The sequence below is a fragment of the Clytia hemisphaerica genome, unplaced genomic scaffold (assembly GCF_902728285.1).
Source record: "Clytia hemisphaerica strain Z4C2 unplaced genomic scaffold, Clytia hemisphaerica genome assembly, whole genome shotgun sequence".
NCBI lineage: Eukaryota > Metazoa > Cnidaria > Hydrozoa > Leptothecata > Clytiidae > Clytia > Clytia hemisphaerica.
Window position 1 is genome coordinate 260,581 of NW_027103728.1, and position 17,181 is coordinate 277,761.

The 17,181-nt window shown below is 36.4% G+C and overlaps 2 protein-coding genes and 1 long non-coding RNA gene across 3 annotated transcripts; 1 reads left to right on the forward strand and 2 right to left on the reverse strand.

Annotated features, from left to right (window-relative positions):
- The first annotated feature begins 3,152 nt into the window (after positions 1-3,152).
- On the forward strand, positions 3,153-5,141 carry LOC136804910 (uncharacterized). The gene is made up of 3 exons (XR_010846313.1): positions 3,153-3,630; positions 4,223-4,357; positions 4,755-5,141. It is a non-coding gene; the product is annotated as an uncharacterized lncRNA (long non-coding RNA).
- A 1,310-nt stretch (positions 5,142-6,451) lies between these two features.
- Positions 6,452-7,876, reverse strand: LOC136804877 (Golgi-associated plant pathogenesis-related protein 1-like; the record flags this gene model as incomplete). Its single annotated transcript, XM_067061387.1, has 3 exons — positions 6,452-6,993; positions 7,372-7,630; positions 7,828-7,876. Coding segments are annotated over 3 exons (636 nt in total), but the record flags the coding sequence as incomplete, so codon positions are not given.
- A 3,638-nt stretch (positions 7,877-11,514) lies between these two features.
- On the reverse strand, positions 11,515-16,763 carry LOC136804926 (venom allergen 3-like). The gene is made up of 8 exons (XM_067061456.1): positions 16,712-16,763; positions 16,104-16,173; positions 15,740-15,850; positions 15,100-15,195; positions 14,618-14,665; positions 14,191-14,307; positions 13,164-13,398; positions 11,515-11,925 (listed from the first exon to the last, which is right to left on the reverse strand). The coding sequence occupies exons 2-8, from the start codon at positions 16,162-16,164 to the stop codon at positions 11,604-11,606; spliced, it is 990 nt and encodes a 329-aa protein (XP_066917557.1). The 5' UTR covers positions 16,165-16,173; positions 16,712-16,763; the 3' UTR covers positions 11,515-11,603.
- Between the last annotated feature and the right edge of the window lie 418 nt (positions 16,764-17,181).

The window sequence follows — 17,181 nt, forward strand, 5'->3', positions numbered from 1 at the left end:
GAACCAGGCAGGTGGTGATAGTAGAAAAATTTGAATTCCTCCATTTTTGGATATTTGGTAGACAATAGTGAAAAATTCAGAATCCCAAAATTTCAGGTTATTAGACGATAACCATGAATCTCATTGTAACTTTTTCAGTAAATGATCATGAACTGGGACTTACCTAGGTTGATAAGAGAAGTTTTTTTGCGGTTAGTGTAAAACGCAGGTCACAGGTCGCAGGTCACAGATCACAGGTCAACAAAGTGCAGACCGAAAAAAAAATAATAAGATCATAACATATACATAACATAACATCAATACATAACGCATTAAATTACAAAAAAGTAATACATGTTATTTAGATATTATAAAATGACAATTGAATAGAATAACAACAAGTTTGAATAATCGCACACCTAGACCACTATAAATCAAAATTTAGGCGTGCGATGATCACACGTGAATTTTTCTTATGCCGAAGCCTGTAGCGGTGTCAACTTACTACAGATTTAAGGTAAAGAAGACCATCATTTTAACTTCTGGGAGTGCTTTAAAAAATCGAGTTTTGGGATCGAAATTTAGCAAAAAAAAATATTTTGCGGCCCCCGGGTGAGTGTTTTTTTCGTCACCAGGTGGACCAGAAACAAAAATTTTTCGAGGTTCGCCTCATTGTGACACTATCTGAAGAGGCCTCAGGAGTTTGGCGCTAGCCCGCGAAAATCCCACAGTATAGAGCGCTTACGGTACAAAATTAACTCCTGCTTAACCTCGCTACCGTAACTTGGTCTAATGTTGACATCCCTCCTCTAATTTCAACATCCTTTTTATCAGCTGAAATTGATAAAGTTTGAAACTATTTTTCTTTGCTTAATGGTCAGAGAGGAATTATTCTTTTCCAATCAGTGATTCAAGCCTTAATATTATTCCTGTCTCTAAAAAAGGGTGTCGGAATTAGACGAGGGATGTCGATATTAGACCAACTTACGGTAATTATGTAGACGATCCGTCAGCGCGGCCCTTGTATATCAAAATACTATTTTTTATTGCGGTATCTCTGTTTTTTTTATTAGGGAGATGATAACATATTCCTACAAACGTAACAGAAGGGTATTGGATATCATCTCTGTTATATTTTATGCGTTTGAATTAAGATGGCAGGTGTAGCGAAGGATGGAATACAAAATGTTACAGTTTGAAAATCGATATTCTGTTGAAATTTCTTAGCGTCATAGGCTCTGATGTGGTTCGGTAATACACCTTTCCCGTAATTCGTAAAACTAATGCGTGCGCATTATTTTGATGCTCTCCACTGTTTGGGCTCTGGAGGTAAACAAACAAACCCGTTTTTGCCTGCGTTTCCTTAGGGAAAGTTGGTTTTTTGAGCTTTTCTTAAGTTCTGTAGAACAAAATCCCCTCAAATTTTAGTATGTTCAATCTATTCATGATATTATACCACCCTGAAAATCTTTTGCGCAGGCAAAAACGCATTTGTTTACCATTTACCTCCCAAACACATTTTCCCAGGCCATTTCTGAGAAGTTTGATTTATGGGGAAGCTGGGGGAAGGTGTATTGAACAGCTATTGTTCGATTAGCCTGGGAATCCATGCTATGATTTCTTCTTTGATAAACTGATGGCGAAATGTATAGCATGGTATGGGCTGAGAGTTTGAATTTCTCAGATCCTAATAACGGTTGAAAACATAGCCAATCAAATTTTGTTATTCTTTAACTGGTCACACTTTCTTAGAGAAAGCGCAAATTTCGAAATTTGGTTTTTATTTTAGTCAGTCAGTACCTTTAGCCAAATTAGGAACATTTTTCTTACTTTTACTAGTATTCCTAATTAGGAATCTTATTCCTAATTAGGAAGAAAAAAATTCCTAATTAGGAATATGAAGCAAATACCTAGATTTTCTCCAAAAATAGAAAAAATCGCACGTTAAAAAGTACTTCATAAGATTCTTACCATTCCATTTAGGTGGGAAAAGATTGAGCTCTTGACTTGCTCGGGGGACCGAGCTATAATTCCTAGAAAAAACTTCACTTCTCCCAGCCTCTCCTCCCAGTAAATTGACGTCTTATTTATAAAACGCGGGAAACTCACTTTCTGTTTTTCTTCATGATAATAAAAACGGCAGTTCGTTTAATTCCTAATTTGGAATTATTTTTTTGGGGCGTTAATAATTCCACCATCCGCGAATGAAATTTTTCAATTTTTTGCACAGTTATAATATTTGGTATACCGAATCTATTGGTCATACTTGGAATTTGCGAATGTAGCTCGTTTCAGAGATATTAAACTTTTAAATATTTCTTCCTAATTAGGAATTTTTTTCTTCCTAATTAGGAATAGGATTCCTAATTAGGAATCCTGGTAAAAGTAAGAAAAATGTTCCTAATTTGGCTAAAGGTACTGACTGTTAGTAAGTGAGGACAGCGCTAAATTCGAATTTCCCACTGTAAAAAATGTGAGTCCAATATTGGACTCACAGCTCGAACCCGTCTTGTGTACATCAAATTATAAAAAAACACACGACGGGTCTCCTGTCTATTGTTCGATTAGTTACGATGAAATTCGATTGTTCGATGGTGGTTCGATCGATTGACTGACGACATCGTCTGGACTTCATTTAAACCTGAATATACTCAACAAATTATGCACGTCATTCTTCTCTACAGTAGACTGGAGTGTGGAACACTGCATGCTGTACTGTTCGTATCTGTGTGGATGGTCCTGATGGTAAAAGCAAGGCATTTTTGGACAATATTCTATGGCAGCCAGACTTTTTGTTGGCAGTCTGGTGGCAGTAAAGTGCAGACAATGATGAATGACCATGGCTGACTCCATTTTTTGGGTCAGACAAAGAAAAATTCGAATATACAGATACTTACTTAAAAAAATTCAGTGATTGTTAAACGTATAGCCTGGTTTGATAGTGATTGTTGATTGTCAGTCTCTTGTGGAACAATCAACAGCCAAGAAAATTATTTTCAGACCAAAAAGTCAAGCAAGCAAAATCAAAACAAACTGGCTGGCGAGTCAAGCTACTCGAAATTTAAGTTTGGCGAGTTGGAGAAAAATCTAAACGCCCGATAGCGCGCCGCTATCCGCCATCCGCCCAATTTCCCTCTTTCACTCTACCCGCCACCCCCAATGTGAAGTAGGAACAAACAATCCTTGATTTCGATTCAAGAGCTAACAAATCAAGCTGGGTTATCTTTAATTCAGACCCCTGAAACGTAAACCAAGGCTCAGCTGACAGATTAACTCGGTCAATAACTTACAAAACGTGTCCCTGTGATGGTCTGTGTGTTGAGAAAGATCATCATCACATCATCTGCTCTCATTCTTACTCTTGTGCTCTGTAATATTTGTTAGAGAAGACGCACTTTACAACTCCACATTGAATCAAGCTCAATTGACGAATATTAAGGTTAAATCTAAAGACGATCAGCAATAAAAATTGAAAAATGCTAAATATGCGAGTGATCAATCTGGGGACAATTGGGGTAATTATTTTATGTGCTCTGATCAACATCTCTGGTTTGGTTGGTACTTCATGGATGGTGAATGGGCAGATTCATGAAGGTCTGTGGAAGCATTACGACGACGGGGAAAATTCTACACAAGATATTGATGGAAGAGGTGAGAAAAATAATGTCGGGCTATCTTCCTTCCATCAATTTATCAAACTCGAACCCAGTCCCTTAGTTTATTTTCTTATGATTCTGATCGCGCTCACGAAAAAGATTGTATCGTGTCCATCACTATACGATACGAGAGTGGGTACGGTCTGGGCGACCATCAGTTACCGTTGATAAAATCTGGGATACAAAAGGGGTGGTGTTAAGTCTGCCCTACCCAGCTTAGAAACTGTTCATCTAACGTTTCCAGACCATCTAAAAAGAGCGACAAATAACTATAATCGACAAAAAGAACGACAAACCCTAACACCAACTATCAAAGAACGTCACATTTTGGGGTAACGTTAAGGTATCGGTAAAATACTGATTTAGACGTACGTTATGAAATACATAACATGAGAACATGAGAAAAGCATGTCAAAATAATTCAAATGACAAACTCAGCCTTGCAACATATCCTCCTCTTTTTCTACAACTATTTTCTAAACTACTCTTCAAAGATATTCACAATATATATGTTGTGGAGCAGTGAATTTATTTTCCGATTATGGTGGCAGAAAGTTAGTCAATTCTTATTTCCTTCAATTTTCTAGATGCACTCAAAGCTACAAAGACGCTATTGATTATGGCTTGTTTTACACTAGCGATTTCCTGTGCGTATTGGTCCTTAATTTCACTCGCAAAGGATATGAATGCAAAAATATTGGCTGCTATGCTACTTGCAACAAGTAAGAGTCTTTTAGTTTCTTGCATACCGTACTTACCTAAAACTATCCGAAAGTTCCCTAGACGTAAGCAATTAGATAAAATCGTATCAGCTGAAATGAAAATTTCCGAGTATTTCGAGATAGACGAACAGAGCATAGTCAACTAAAAAAGATTTTACAAGGGAACGCTTTTGATTGTTTTAGGTAAGCACGGTAGCTGTTTGGTATAATAAATGATGGCATTCTTAGAGCTTTTTACTGGCTATTTCGTTTTTTGTTTTTTTTTATCGAAAATATTAAAAAATATCATCATAATTAGACTGTTGTGATAAATAAATTCTCGCAATTTGAGATTCAATTTTAGCAACCTTGGGATGTACCAATGAATGATAAAAGTCAAATTATTATCTTTTCATAGGTTTGATGCAAGTGATAGCGTTGTCCGTTTACGCCAATAGCCAATTTCTCGGACAACGTCTGGAATATCACTTTGGATGGTCGTATATTATTGTTTGGTGCTCAACGGTTTTAATATTCGTTCCCGCTGGATTGTGTTTAATCAAAAGAAGTTATGCACCTTTCAGCTGAATTTTCAAAGTAAATTAAGCTAGTCTTGTAATAGGGTTTATTTGAAAAACCGTTAAACTATTCTTGGTTGTTGTAGACCGAATTATTATTTTACTTTGTGAATTTGTATAGCTATGCAAAGAAAACTATTTATGGATACTATTACAAGAAATAAATCCATATTGTATTATTAACGGGATGACTTGGAGTTTTTACAAGATGCTTAACTGATTGGTTATTTTTAAACAATAGGGATGACGCGTTCTTTAGAAAAAGTAATAAAATCGTTTATGTCAACATTTAACGACCAACAGAGTCATCAAAGAACTTGTAAAAACTCCAGTTTGACCCCTATTAACCTGGGGGGGGGGTTCCTAGACAAGTGAAGGGTACGGATATGTACTGCCCTTAAAGGTGCCTTTACTTTTGCACCCCTGTCTCACAACCCCGGTGGAACCTTTTCCTCAGTGGTGATAAAAATTCTTATCTAAATGTCAATGGGGATTTTATTGCTTTTATTTATTTTATTATTCCAAGGTTAAAAATCCAGTGCTTTGGGATGGTTTTGGACTGCAATTTTTAAACATTGGATCTCGAATGGGGAATGGGAAATCAAAGTCAAATTCCCAGTGGAGCTGAAATTCCAGGGTATTTTCCCAACGGGAACGATATTTTTACCAAATTTTCCACTAGGGCTGGGGGTCCCAGTGGTTTTGTGACACAGGGGTGTACTTTTGAACCTGATAGTCCCTGTAATCCATATCGTATTGTTAAAAGAGATTTTTGTCCTTATTGGAATATAATTGTGAACAATACACCTTTCCCAAATTGTTATTTAGCCTTTTATTTTTGACTTTTTTGGTTTAATGTTTGGATGTTTCTATTTAGTTTTCCAAAATTGTAAACCGGTCTCTAGCGCCGCCTGGGCTTACGCTGTAAGCTTACAGCGCTTTAGTCCAGCGAAGGGGGTAGAACCGACGAATTTTCACTAAAATAGCTTAAAACGCTTAAAAAGCTCTATTTAAGCGTTTTTAAGCAAAAAACGTAAAAACGCGACCTTACAAGCGAGTGAGCTACTTCCAAAGGCTCTAATTAGCACATTTCCATGGTGCTGAAGCGATTTAGAGGGTTTAGAACCGGCTGGGAACAGTAGTTTTGCCAGAAAACCGGTTTTTAGGCCTCCAGAGCCGCCTGGGCTTACGCTGTAAGCTTACAGCGCTTTACTGGAGCTTTAGTTAAGCTTATTCTGAGCTACATACAGGGCTGAGCTGGTTCCCAATGGTCCTAAACCTCGTGGGACACTCTATTGCAAAGGATTAGACCCATTGAAGTCCAGCGAAGGGGGTAGAACCGATCAATTTTCAGTCAAATTCCCAGTAGACCTGAAATTCCAGGGTATTTTCCCACCGGGAACGATATTTTTGTCAAATTTTCCACTAGGGTTGGGGGTCTCAATGGTTTTGTGACACAGGGGTGTACTTTTGAACCTGATAGTCCCTGTAATCCATATCGTATTGTTAAAAGAGAATTTCGTCAAAAGTTTGGAGGTTTGACGAACTTTATCATGAAATTCATATTCTAAATTTTTTCAAAATAAAGTACAAATAAAAATTCTAATGGGCAATTCAATCGTGCAAGAGGGGGGGGGGTCCTCGAACACGCACGGGGAGCGCAAATTCGTTCCAGTTATATAGAAGTTCACATTATGGACACTCCACTGTAATAGAAAGTGCCTGCATGATAAAAAATCATCTTTCATAATTTACAAAACATTTCTTTTTCCACTTTTTGTCATTTTTTTTGCATTCTTGTGAAGGGAGTTTCGTTTGTTTGTTTTCCATGGGTCTTCTTTGACAGCATCTTGAACACTCATACCATCCTTCAATTTCATCACATTCTTCGTCTCTGAACCAATCATGTTCCCAGCAGGTTGGTATCTACAACAAACGTAGGTAGTTTCCATCCCTCGAACCTGACCTTTGGAGACACCACAACCGACCTTTGTTGTTGATTTCCAAACCATTTGAGTAAAATGCAGAACACCACTTCCTTTTCCTGTATTGAAATTGTATCGCAGAGCCTCGCGGTACCTGAAAGTAAATTTATTCCTTGTTTTATTTTCTCAAGCACAATTCTAATTTGATGAAACTTAAAACTGCTTCGACATGAAAGCAAAAGAAAGTCAAGTCAGATTCCTTTAAGTTTTTCTGTATATGTAATGTAAAACCCTGTGCTCAATAACAAGGCTTTTAAAAAGAAAAAAATTAATGGAATTATTTCCATCAAGGGAAAATGTCAGCTAGAATTGATATAACAAAATCTTCGTTAATTTTGCGGGTAATTTTGATTACAACTTTGACTCCACAAAACTTAGTAAAGATGATATCACAGCCCAACTGGCATCCCTCGTGTAAGTAAAATATCATAAATTTCAATGCGTTATATTAAAAATAAAAACTTCAACGAACCACGAATCAGACGCCCTTTGACAGGGCGTTCCACCAACACTGGCAGTTCCTGCATCGTAGTATAAATTTTCTCCAGCATTTTTCCTCTCCTCTTGTGAAGAATGTCTCATACCCGTCTCCAACATATTTTCCGCCCATTCTTTAGCACCCATCGCGATATCTTCATCCCATTCCAACGAGGGTGTATCTTCATGTTTGGCACGATATTCGTTGTGGGCGACTAGACAATCTTTTTGGACATCTTCTGGATTTTTGCTCTCTAGTAGAGTGACAAAAGAAGAAAAGAAGTCTCTTTTAAAGCCTTAATGTTTATGTTAAGAAGTATAGGAACCAGCCTGAAAGATAAAAATAAGTTGAATTATATTTTCATCTTCAGGTATTATGGTATACCATAAATGATTCTAACAGGCCTCTTAACAACACATCCAATCGCAAAATGCCTGTCGCACTTTTTACCTGACTTTGAATTATCTGGTGCATTCGTTGTTTGGTTGCTTGGTCGTTTTGTTCTCTGAATTCTCCTTATTTTGATTTGAAGATAATGGGGTGGTATTGTTGCCGCGACCCTCCTCTGTTTGGTTGGATGAGGAAGGGAACCACTGAGGTTGTTTTGATTGTGGTGAGGGGTTTGGATTGAGAGGTCCTCCTTTTTCTAAAAACTCGAATTCTAAAAGCAAAAGTAAAAGATACTTTTAACAACAGTGAATTGACCGAGAAAAGTCAACAAAAGAATTAAGGATTTGTATATGCTATCATGTACCCAAGAATCAATCGTTCAACTTTTTTGATTTTGCATTTTGGCCTGGTAAAATCGCAAGGGTTTTCAGGAAAACCATACTGATGTAAAAGGTTACAAGTTTGGTTTTTATAGATGATGAAAAAATGTTTTCTTACGCAGTGAACACATTCAGGACCTAAAACTCTTACTAGTGGAAAATATTTTCTTTTTTTACAGTTTTTTTTCCTCTATTCACCTAGGTATGGGCAGTAAAAGAACCTTAAGTTGAGTATCTCACCACAAGCATTGCATTTCTTGGGACACAGTAATCTTCCCTCTTGTGAGTAACAAACATCATCTTCTCGACACAAAAAACTTGCCGAGTCTATACACTCTAGAAATACAAGATTTTCCATAAAGAAAGAATTTGAGATAATTATTAAACTATATATCTCTACTCTTTTCATCCTTCTCCCCAGCTCCCTATCGATTTTAATAAGAACCTGCAACCGGAGACTGGAATAGTCGCGTTATTTTCTCGAATTTCCCGAACTACAATCATCTGCATAATATTGTGAGACTGACACCTCCCCCCACTCCCCCAAGTGATTTGGGGGAGCGGGGGACCCTGAATTAACTGGAAAGTCTCATAATTTTCACAGATGATTGTAGGTCAGTAAACACTAACAGGAAAGGGTCTACAAAGTCAATTAAAGAGATCTATGAATAAAAAAGAAGATTTTCACTTAGTTTTTTTCAACATACCGCAAGATCCACACGATTTTCGGCATAAAAGTCTTTCAAGAGCATTTTGACAAACTTGAGAAGAATCAGCAATGGGGCATGATTCCACTTTGTCTTCACATACCAACCTTACTGTGAACACAAAGAAGAGAACAATTATATATTCATATGAAAAAAAGTTCTTATAGTCCAAAAGCCCCCTTAAAACGATATTTACCTCTTTTTTCGAAATGCTGATGAAGTAACGAAAGATGACGAAAATTTCTATTTAAGCAGTCGCTTCATTTTTCTGTTTTATAAATTTACTGCTTTTACACTTTACGGTGTTGAGGAGCACGAAAATCGTATAGAAGAAAACTATACCCCTCTAGGTTGGCGCTACCCCTCATTTAGTGTATTTAGGGACTGGTTTATTACAAGTCTTTCAATCAATTACTAATGGAGGTGGGTAGCGATATCAGTACACTAAAAAAATTTATCGACACGTGAGTCATGTGCTTATAACTGTTCTGTCTCTAGAACATGCATCGTGTGACAGAAGCACCCGAAGGAGCAAACTGTTTCAAATTAATATAATATAAAAGGCTTAATAGTTCCATAACTTTCTTTAGGGAAGGTTTAGAATATCATACCTCGTTTATTTGCAGTAGCTGATTGAAGAATGCAAAGAATTGCCATGACACTAAATGTTGACCAAGACATCTTTTACCCTCCTTGAAATAGAAACGCAAAAAGTTATCGATTATTCTTTGATTTTTCCTCATCATAAAAATAAAATACAGTGGGTATTTTTTCAGCTAACTTTCTTTTTTCAAAATTCGTTAAAGGAAATGAAGAAAAATGAAGAAGAAAAATATGAAATATTTTTCCAACGCTACCAAACCTTTTTATTATATGGTAATTGCTTTGAAAGCCAAAGCCAAAAATGCCAAAAATAAAACTAATGCACAACTTTTGGACACAGACTCAACATTGCATAAAAATTCATACATTGGAAAAAACGATTCGAACAATTTTTTTAAGGAAAAGGTGAATTTTATCTTACCTCAGTAAAAATGTTTTTGTCTTCCAAATATCTCTCGTAATAATAATAATATAATAATAATGTTTTACAGATTTCCAGGCCACCGTGCAAGCACATGGGCCTCTATAAATCGCTCATACATTGGTTTGGTTTATTACAAAGGTTAACTTCAAACAGATATGCAACAATAGTGACAATTTCAATCATACTCAAACATTTTCTCTTTCCAAGCTAGACCGAGGTTTTCTTTAAACTCTTGTATTGTAGATGATTTAACTACTTTTTCAGGTAGGCTATTCCACTGTTGAATGCCCCGATAGTAAAGGGAGTTGCTCTGGGGTCCACGGACACCATCGTTCCCGAAAATTCTTACCAGTTCAGAATTATGTGTTCTCATTGGTCTTATTCGTTGGTTAAATTTCTTAGGAACACACGATTTTTCATAGTGATTTAAATGTTTAAAGATCTCAACCATATCACTTACCGCACGCCTATATTTTAGACTTGGGATTCCAATTCTTTGTAGTCTGCTTTCATAACATAGTCGTCCACATGTTTCAACCGTTTTTGTAGCGCGCCGCTGAACACCTTCTATAAGTTTTTTGTGTTTTTTTAGTTTTGGTGACCAAATGACTTGTGCATATTCTAGGTGGGGCCTGACAAATGTTATGTAAAGTTTACGGAATAATTCAGGAGTGAGATACGTGAAGGTTCTTCGAATGATAGATTTTGGTCAAAGATAACTCCGAGATCCTTTTCGAATTGTACATGTTTCAGTAAATTTCCTCCGAGTGTGTATTGATGTACATGTTTAATTATAATCGGCTTACCTAACGTTAGTACATGACATTTGTCGGGATGAAATTTTAAAAGCCACGTATCTGACCATTGCTGTAGTCGATCGATGTCCTCCTGGATTATAAGTGCATCTTCAATTGATTCTACTTTATTGACAAGTTTAGTGTCGTCAGCAAATAGAAAGAGTTGTGATTTAATTGAATCTGGTAAATCGTTGATGTATAGAACAAAAAGGGTAGGCCCTAGGACACTACCTTGGGGTACTCCACTAAGAACTAATTGTTTTTCGGATTCAGCTCCATTTACTTTAACTATCTGAAATCGATCCTTCAGGAAGTATCTGATCCATTCAAGCAACTTTTTTCTTATTCCGTAGGCTTCTAATTTGATTAAGAGCCTTTGGTGGGGAACTGAGTCGAATGCCTTTGCAAAGTCAAAGTATACTGCGTCAACAGCTTTGCCGTTAGCAATGTCTTCGGTACACACATCTAGATAGTTTAGCAGTTGTGTTACTGTTGATCGGCGATTGATAAAACCATGTTGCTTGTTAGAAAGCAGTTTCTCTTGCTCTAGATGTGACATAATATGTGTTTTAAGAATCTTTTCCATCATTCGACACACAATGGATGTCACGAAGATGAATGAATGTAATGAAGATGAATCGCATAGGAAAACGACTTCAAATGAATTAGCCATTGCAACATTTCCTTCTTTTGGAAGGATGTAATGGCAACAATAATAAGGTAATGTATCATACACACTTTGAGCATTGTTGCTCAACACTTCCTTGTTTTGATGGTCAAAAATTCAGATTAAAAAATTTACTAGCGGTAAAAAATATTTGGTGATTTTCGAAATATATCTTTCATACCTCAAAATATATTTAATTGTTAAAAATAGTTCCCATAAATAGAATAAAAATATAATGATAATTTGAATTAGGCACATTTACAAAACTTTTGTAGTTTTATTTTTCGCTGCTCCCTTTATTTTCTTGATGTGACGTTTGGCTCCTCCCACTTCTTCAATCAACTTGTTGAATGACAATCCTTCTATCAGCTCCTTTACATTTTCTTTCTCATTTCCCATCATGTTACCAGCTGGCGAGTATCGACAACAAACATAATACCCTTCCATGCCGTTGCGTGAGGCCTTAGCGGCGCCACAACCGAGCTTGGTGGACTCCTTCCACACGACTTGAGTGAAATGACCAGTTCCAGCAATAGATGGTTTATCGAAGCTGTATCCAGGATTAAGTGCTTCACTATACCTGCAATAAAATAAGGAAACAATGGTCATTAGTTGAATCTCTTCAAAACAGGCAGCTTACTACATGTGTTTTTTATAAGAACATCCAAAATGTTTTGAAGCCTTTGGATGTGTTCTTAACTTTTTGAGATTTAAGCCTGAAAATGTTCTTAACATGTTCTTATTTTCACCATTTTGTGGGTATTTTTGTCTGTTTTCCTAAGTAATCGGGTGTTTTGGAGTCCCCAAAGCCTTAAAATATTTCTAACTTGTTCTTAATATTTTGGCCATTGAAGCCTTATGTTCTTTATAGTTTGTTCTTATATAAAAAATCGTGTACTACACTTTAGGAATCTTTGAAATACAATAGTCCCGCTGCTGAGATCGAAAAAAGTGGCTAGAATACAATTTTCGTGACACACATCTTAGAACTAACTTTTTTTGGTGGAAACTCACGAATAAGTATATGTAGATTCCAAAATCAAAAAGTTTCCACGATATTATCGTGCAAGTAACGAGTAATTGGCGATTTTTTGCGTTTCCAGGCAAAATTGCAAGGCCTGGAAATTCATGATTTTTGGGGGGTCTTCAAATTAATAAAAAACCTATATCACATGATAGAGCTTTTCAAACTGAGCAAAAAAGTGTATTACACCAAAGTCCCAACTTCTCTAGATCAAAGGTATTTGTGGTCAAAAAGGTGTTTAATTTTGCATAGATTAATGCAGATTGTGGGGAAATTCCCTGTTTTCCATCGGTTTTTTAACCACAAATAGGCCAATAAATTTTGATTTAGAGAAGTTGGGACTTTGGTGTAATACACTTTTTTGCTCAGTTTGAAAAGCTCTATCATGTGATATAGGTTTTTTATTAATTTGAAGACCCCCCAAAAATCATGAATTTCCAGGCCTTGCAATTTTGCCTGGAAACGCAAAAAATCGCCAATTACTCGTTACTTGCACGATAATATCGTGGAAACTTTTTGATTTTGGAATCTACATATACTAATTCGCGAGTTTCCACCAAAAAAAGTTAGTTCTAAGATGTGTGTCACAAAATGAAACATTTATCGACCTCAGCAGCGGGACTACAAGCTGTGATTGCAAAAAGCATATAGATTTTCACGCTGACTGTCAGCAACAGTAAACAGTTTATGACGTAATTATCAGGAGATTAGAGAAGAATATGAGAGGAAGACCGTGTGTTTCTGTGGATAATAATTGAATTTACTTTTTTATGTAGAAAAACAGAATAGCTTACCAATTAACAATCGCATTTTTGCAGGGAGAGTAATCAGCTGGAAGCTTTGAACTCATTTTATATGCAAGATTTTCACCAGCACCTTTTCTCTCTTCCTTTGAAGCATGTTCCATTTTGTTTTTGGCGACAATCTTTTCTGCCCACTCTTGGGCGCCCTTGGCCAATTCATTATCCCATTCCATACTTGGTGTTTCTTTGTGTTTTGAACGGAATATGTTGTGCCATTTCAAACATTCTGAAACATTAATAAAAAAAAATTCTATATGTTGAGCTAATTTCAATGTTGATTTTGCTTTTTATTCCTCTTCAAGTTTTTTACGAGAACATTCAAAGTTTTTGAAGCTTTCAGGTTCTTAACTTGTTGAGTTTAAAACCGCTAAAAAATGTTCTTAACATGTTCTTATTTTCACCACTTTATGAGTGTTTTTGGCCATTTTCCTAAAAAATGTGTTTGGCGTTTGAGAGTCCCGAAAAACTTAAAATGTTCTTAACTTGTTCTTTAATTTATTAGCCATAGAAGCCTTGTCTGCTGATATAGTTTGTTCTTACAAAGAACGTGTACAGTAGATTCCTTCTGACTTATAGATCATCGAGTTCACCATGGCATGGTTTTGATTACATTCTCAAACTCAGAATTCTAAGGAAAAATCCTTCACCAACCTCACTCACGACCCATCATTGGGGGAACATCATTGAGTTTCAAGCCCGAAGGGCTAGAGGCAAAGCTTTAACCCTTCTCAGATAAGAGAAATTGAAGCCACTTATTTCCCATCTAAAACGCGCATAGAACGCGCCGTAATCATGACGACGGATTATATCTAGCGCTTTCTTTGTTTTGGAGGACTACATTTTTTGAAATCTAGCGATAGATCTTAGTTTCAATCCGGCGTTTGTGTAAAAGCTACGCGCGGTGTAAAAGCTACGCGCGGGCGTTCTGGATTAGAAATAAGTGGTTTCATTCCCCATCCAGGAGTCTCACCTCTAGCCCTTCGGGCTTGAAACTCAATGGATGAGAATATTTACTTACCACCCATGAGAGAACCATCGGACGTGTGTTCATTATTGTTGGTCACTTTGTTGTTCCCATCATCTGTATTGCTGTCATCTTCGTCAACTCTTTCTTGCATGCTCTCTACACGTGGTGCTACGAGGTGAATTCATAATTAGCATTTAGTTTCAAGGATAACTCCTTATCTATCAACACAAATATCACGGATAGAAAAGATCGAACTAAAGTAGAATGCTCTTGGAGCAAGAAGAAGGTTATTGGTTGCTAAGCAACTATTCATCATCATTTTGATTTCATTATGTATTCAACTGGACTCACAAGAGGTCATCATCATATGTCATTACCATTATCTTAATCGCTATTAAATTACTGCATACTGGCCAAAAGGAAACATTTCTCAATATTATGAATTAAATTTTATGAGCCTAAGATTTTAGTAATTTACCTTGAGTTGTGGTAGCCTCGTGTTCCGTGCGCTCCAAGTAGCGGAATTCTGAAAAGTATTGGAAATGGATTTAAAGGAACGTATACAAATCGCGGCAAGGAAATCCAGATTGTATAATAATGACTGGTAATAATAAAAAGGATTTTTTTCTCAAATTCATATCTCTTCGACTTGTCCAACAAACACACAAATGGGCCTTGGATGCACAAATTTGAGCCCATGCCATATACTATGCAGTCGTAACATCGTTACTTAAACCGTTAGTGGTTAAACAGTGTAATGTACAAAGAGTAAGGAATACATATAGGGGTGCTCTAACTTGTAAGGTTGGGGGTTCGGATGGCTAAATATGTCGTTCTTTATTGTCATTTTTATAATAGTGGTGACCTTTTATAGGTCTCCTTCCCTCCCTGAATCACTACTGCAAACCTGTTTTGATTCAAATCCACAGACGACCCTATCAGAAAACAACCTATACTCACCACAAGCATCACAAGTTCTTGGGCATAAAATTCGTCCTTCTTGTGAGTGACAAACATCATCTCTTTGACATAAAACGCTTCCAGAATCCTCACATCCTAAACAAAAAGAAAACAGGGTTCATTAATACACCCCTGTGTCACAAACCCGCTGGGACCACAACCCAACCGGAATTTTTGGCCAAAGTTTTGGAAAGATCGGAAAAATACCCTACAATTTCCCAAAAACCCCCCATTGACTTTGAAAAATTGAAAAATTTGGACTTTGATTTCATCCCAATTCGAAATTTTAAGCTTGGAGCAATTATTAGACATTAACTCTTCTCATTTGAGTAAGAATAGGGTTTTTCTTGCTTGAAACTACATTTTATATGGACATTGACAGTCGCGTGAGAATACACGTTTTTTTATAAGAACATCCAAAGTTTTATGAAGCCTTTGGATGTTCTTAGTTTTTTGATTTTTAAGCCTAAAAATGTTCTTATTTTGAGTATTTTTGTCCATTTTCCTAAGGAAATGGCGTGTGTTGGTGTTTTAAGGTCTGTAAAGCCTTAAAATATTCTTAGCTTGTTCTTAACATTTTGGTCAGAGAAGCCTTGTGTTCTTATAAAAAAACATGTAAAAATTTACTCCACCAACTTACTGCATTGATCACATGTTCGTTTGCAAATCAATCTCGATAAATCACTGGAACAAACATCATCTTTTGGCTCCTCAACACAATATTTTGATTTGTCATGACATGCCAATTGAACTACCGAAATTAACAATTAAATTAATACTGAGCGATTTAAAGAGTAGGATCATGGGTAAAATGGAGAAATCCATGGAAGGGTGCCCTAATTTCGGGTAGATATCTATCGAAAGAGGAGACTGCGGAACGACTTGGCCTGCCATCACAGTTTATGGATGGTCTTGGTGTCTCAAACTTTTTTCTTTATCAGTAGTTGTGATTTTCCCAGTCATTGCCTACGTTTTTCATAGGAAACGAAGTAGTAAATTCTTACCTTTGGTTGCCCAGGCAACTGTAGCAGCCACAAGGAGAATACAAATCTTCATCCACATCATCTCAAATTCCTGAAAAAGATCAACAGACGAGGAAAATAATTCTTCCGACATTGTGAAAGCTTTGAATAGACGATCATACGTTGCAGTTAAAAAGATTAACCATCGGTGACGAAATACTTGGCACAAAAAGGAAATCCACCTGGATGTTTTGAAACCACAATCGATTTGCAAGTGCTCTAAAGTAGGTTCGAAGGGTATAGTTTTAACGCTAGACTTAAGACTTAAGATCCAAAGTTCAAAAATGGTCCAGTAGGGCTTGAAATATAGCTTAGAAACTAATAAATCCCTCCCAGATCGAAATAATCGTTGAAATCAAGTTAAAAGGCCTGAAATTGACATTCTCGCTCGAACTTAAATTTTCGAAAAATGGTAAATTAGCCAAAAGTGCCAATATGTTATGGCACTGATTGTAGATAACAAGTTAGACAAGAATATTGCAGATTCTTACAAAAACCAATTTAGATTATCGAATCAACGAACATGCGATACTTTTTAGCAAATGAATTTGTAGAAAACTATCAAATCAATAAAACGCGCAATACTGTACCTTTTAGCAAATTAAATTTTCGAAGACTGAGAAAAAACTGAAAAATAATTTCATCTTACCCGAGGTGTCAAGGCATCGTATACGCTCTATTGAATTCTTTTGTTTTCTTATCACCATTGTTCTATTGTGCTGAATGAGTTCCCATTGTTCTAATGTGATGCAAACAACGATAAGAAGATAGGAAACCAGCAAATTAAAGTATCGCTCACACACTTGAATGCCCTCTTAGATTCAAACAAGATAAGGGGAAAATTCAAAGAAATAATTCGAAAATCGAAAATATTCTCTAATTTATACACTTCTTCTTGTTGATAAAATAGTCCTTCTAGAAAGCCGAAGACTGTAAAAACGAATTTAAAAATCAAAGGAAGAACTGCGTTTTTACTGTAGTACGAATTCCTTGTTCCTTTCTAAATACGATATGTACAGGGGTGAAACAGTGCCTTTGGTCAAAGATTAGTCCACACAGA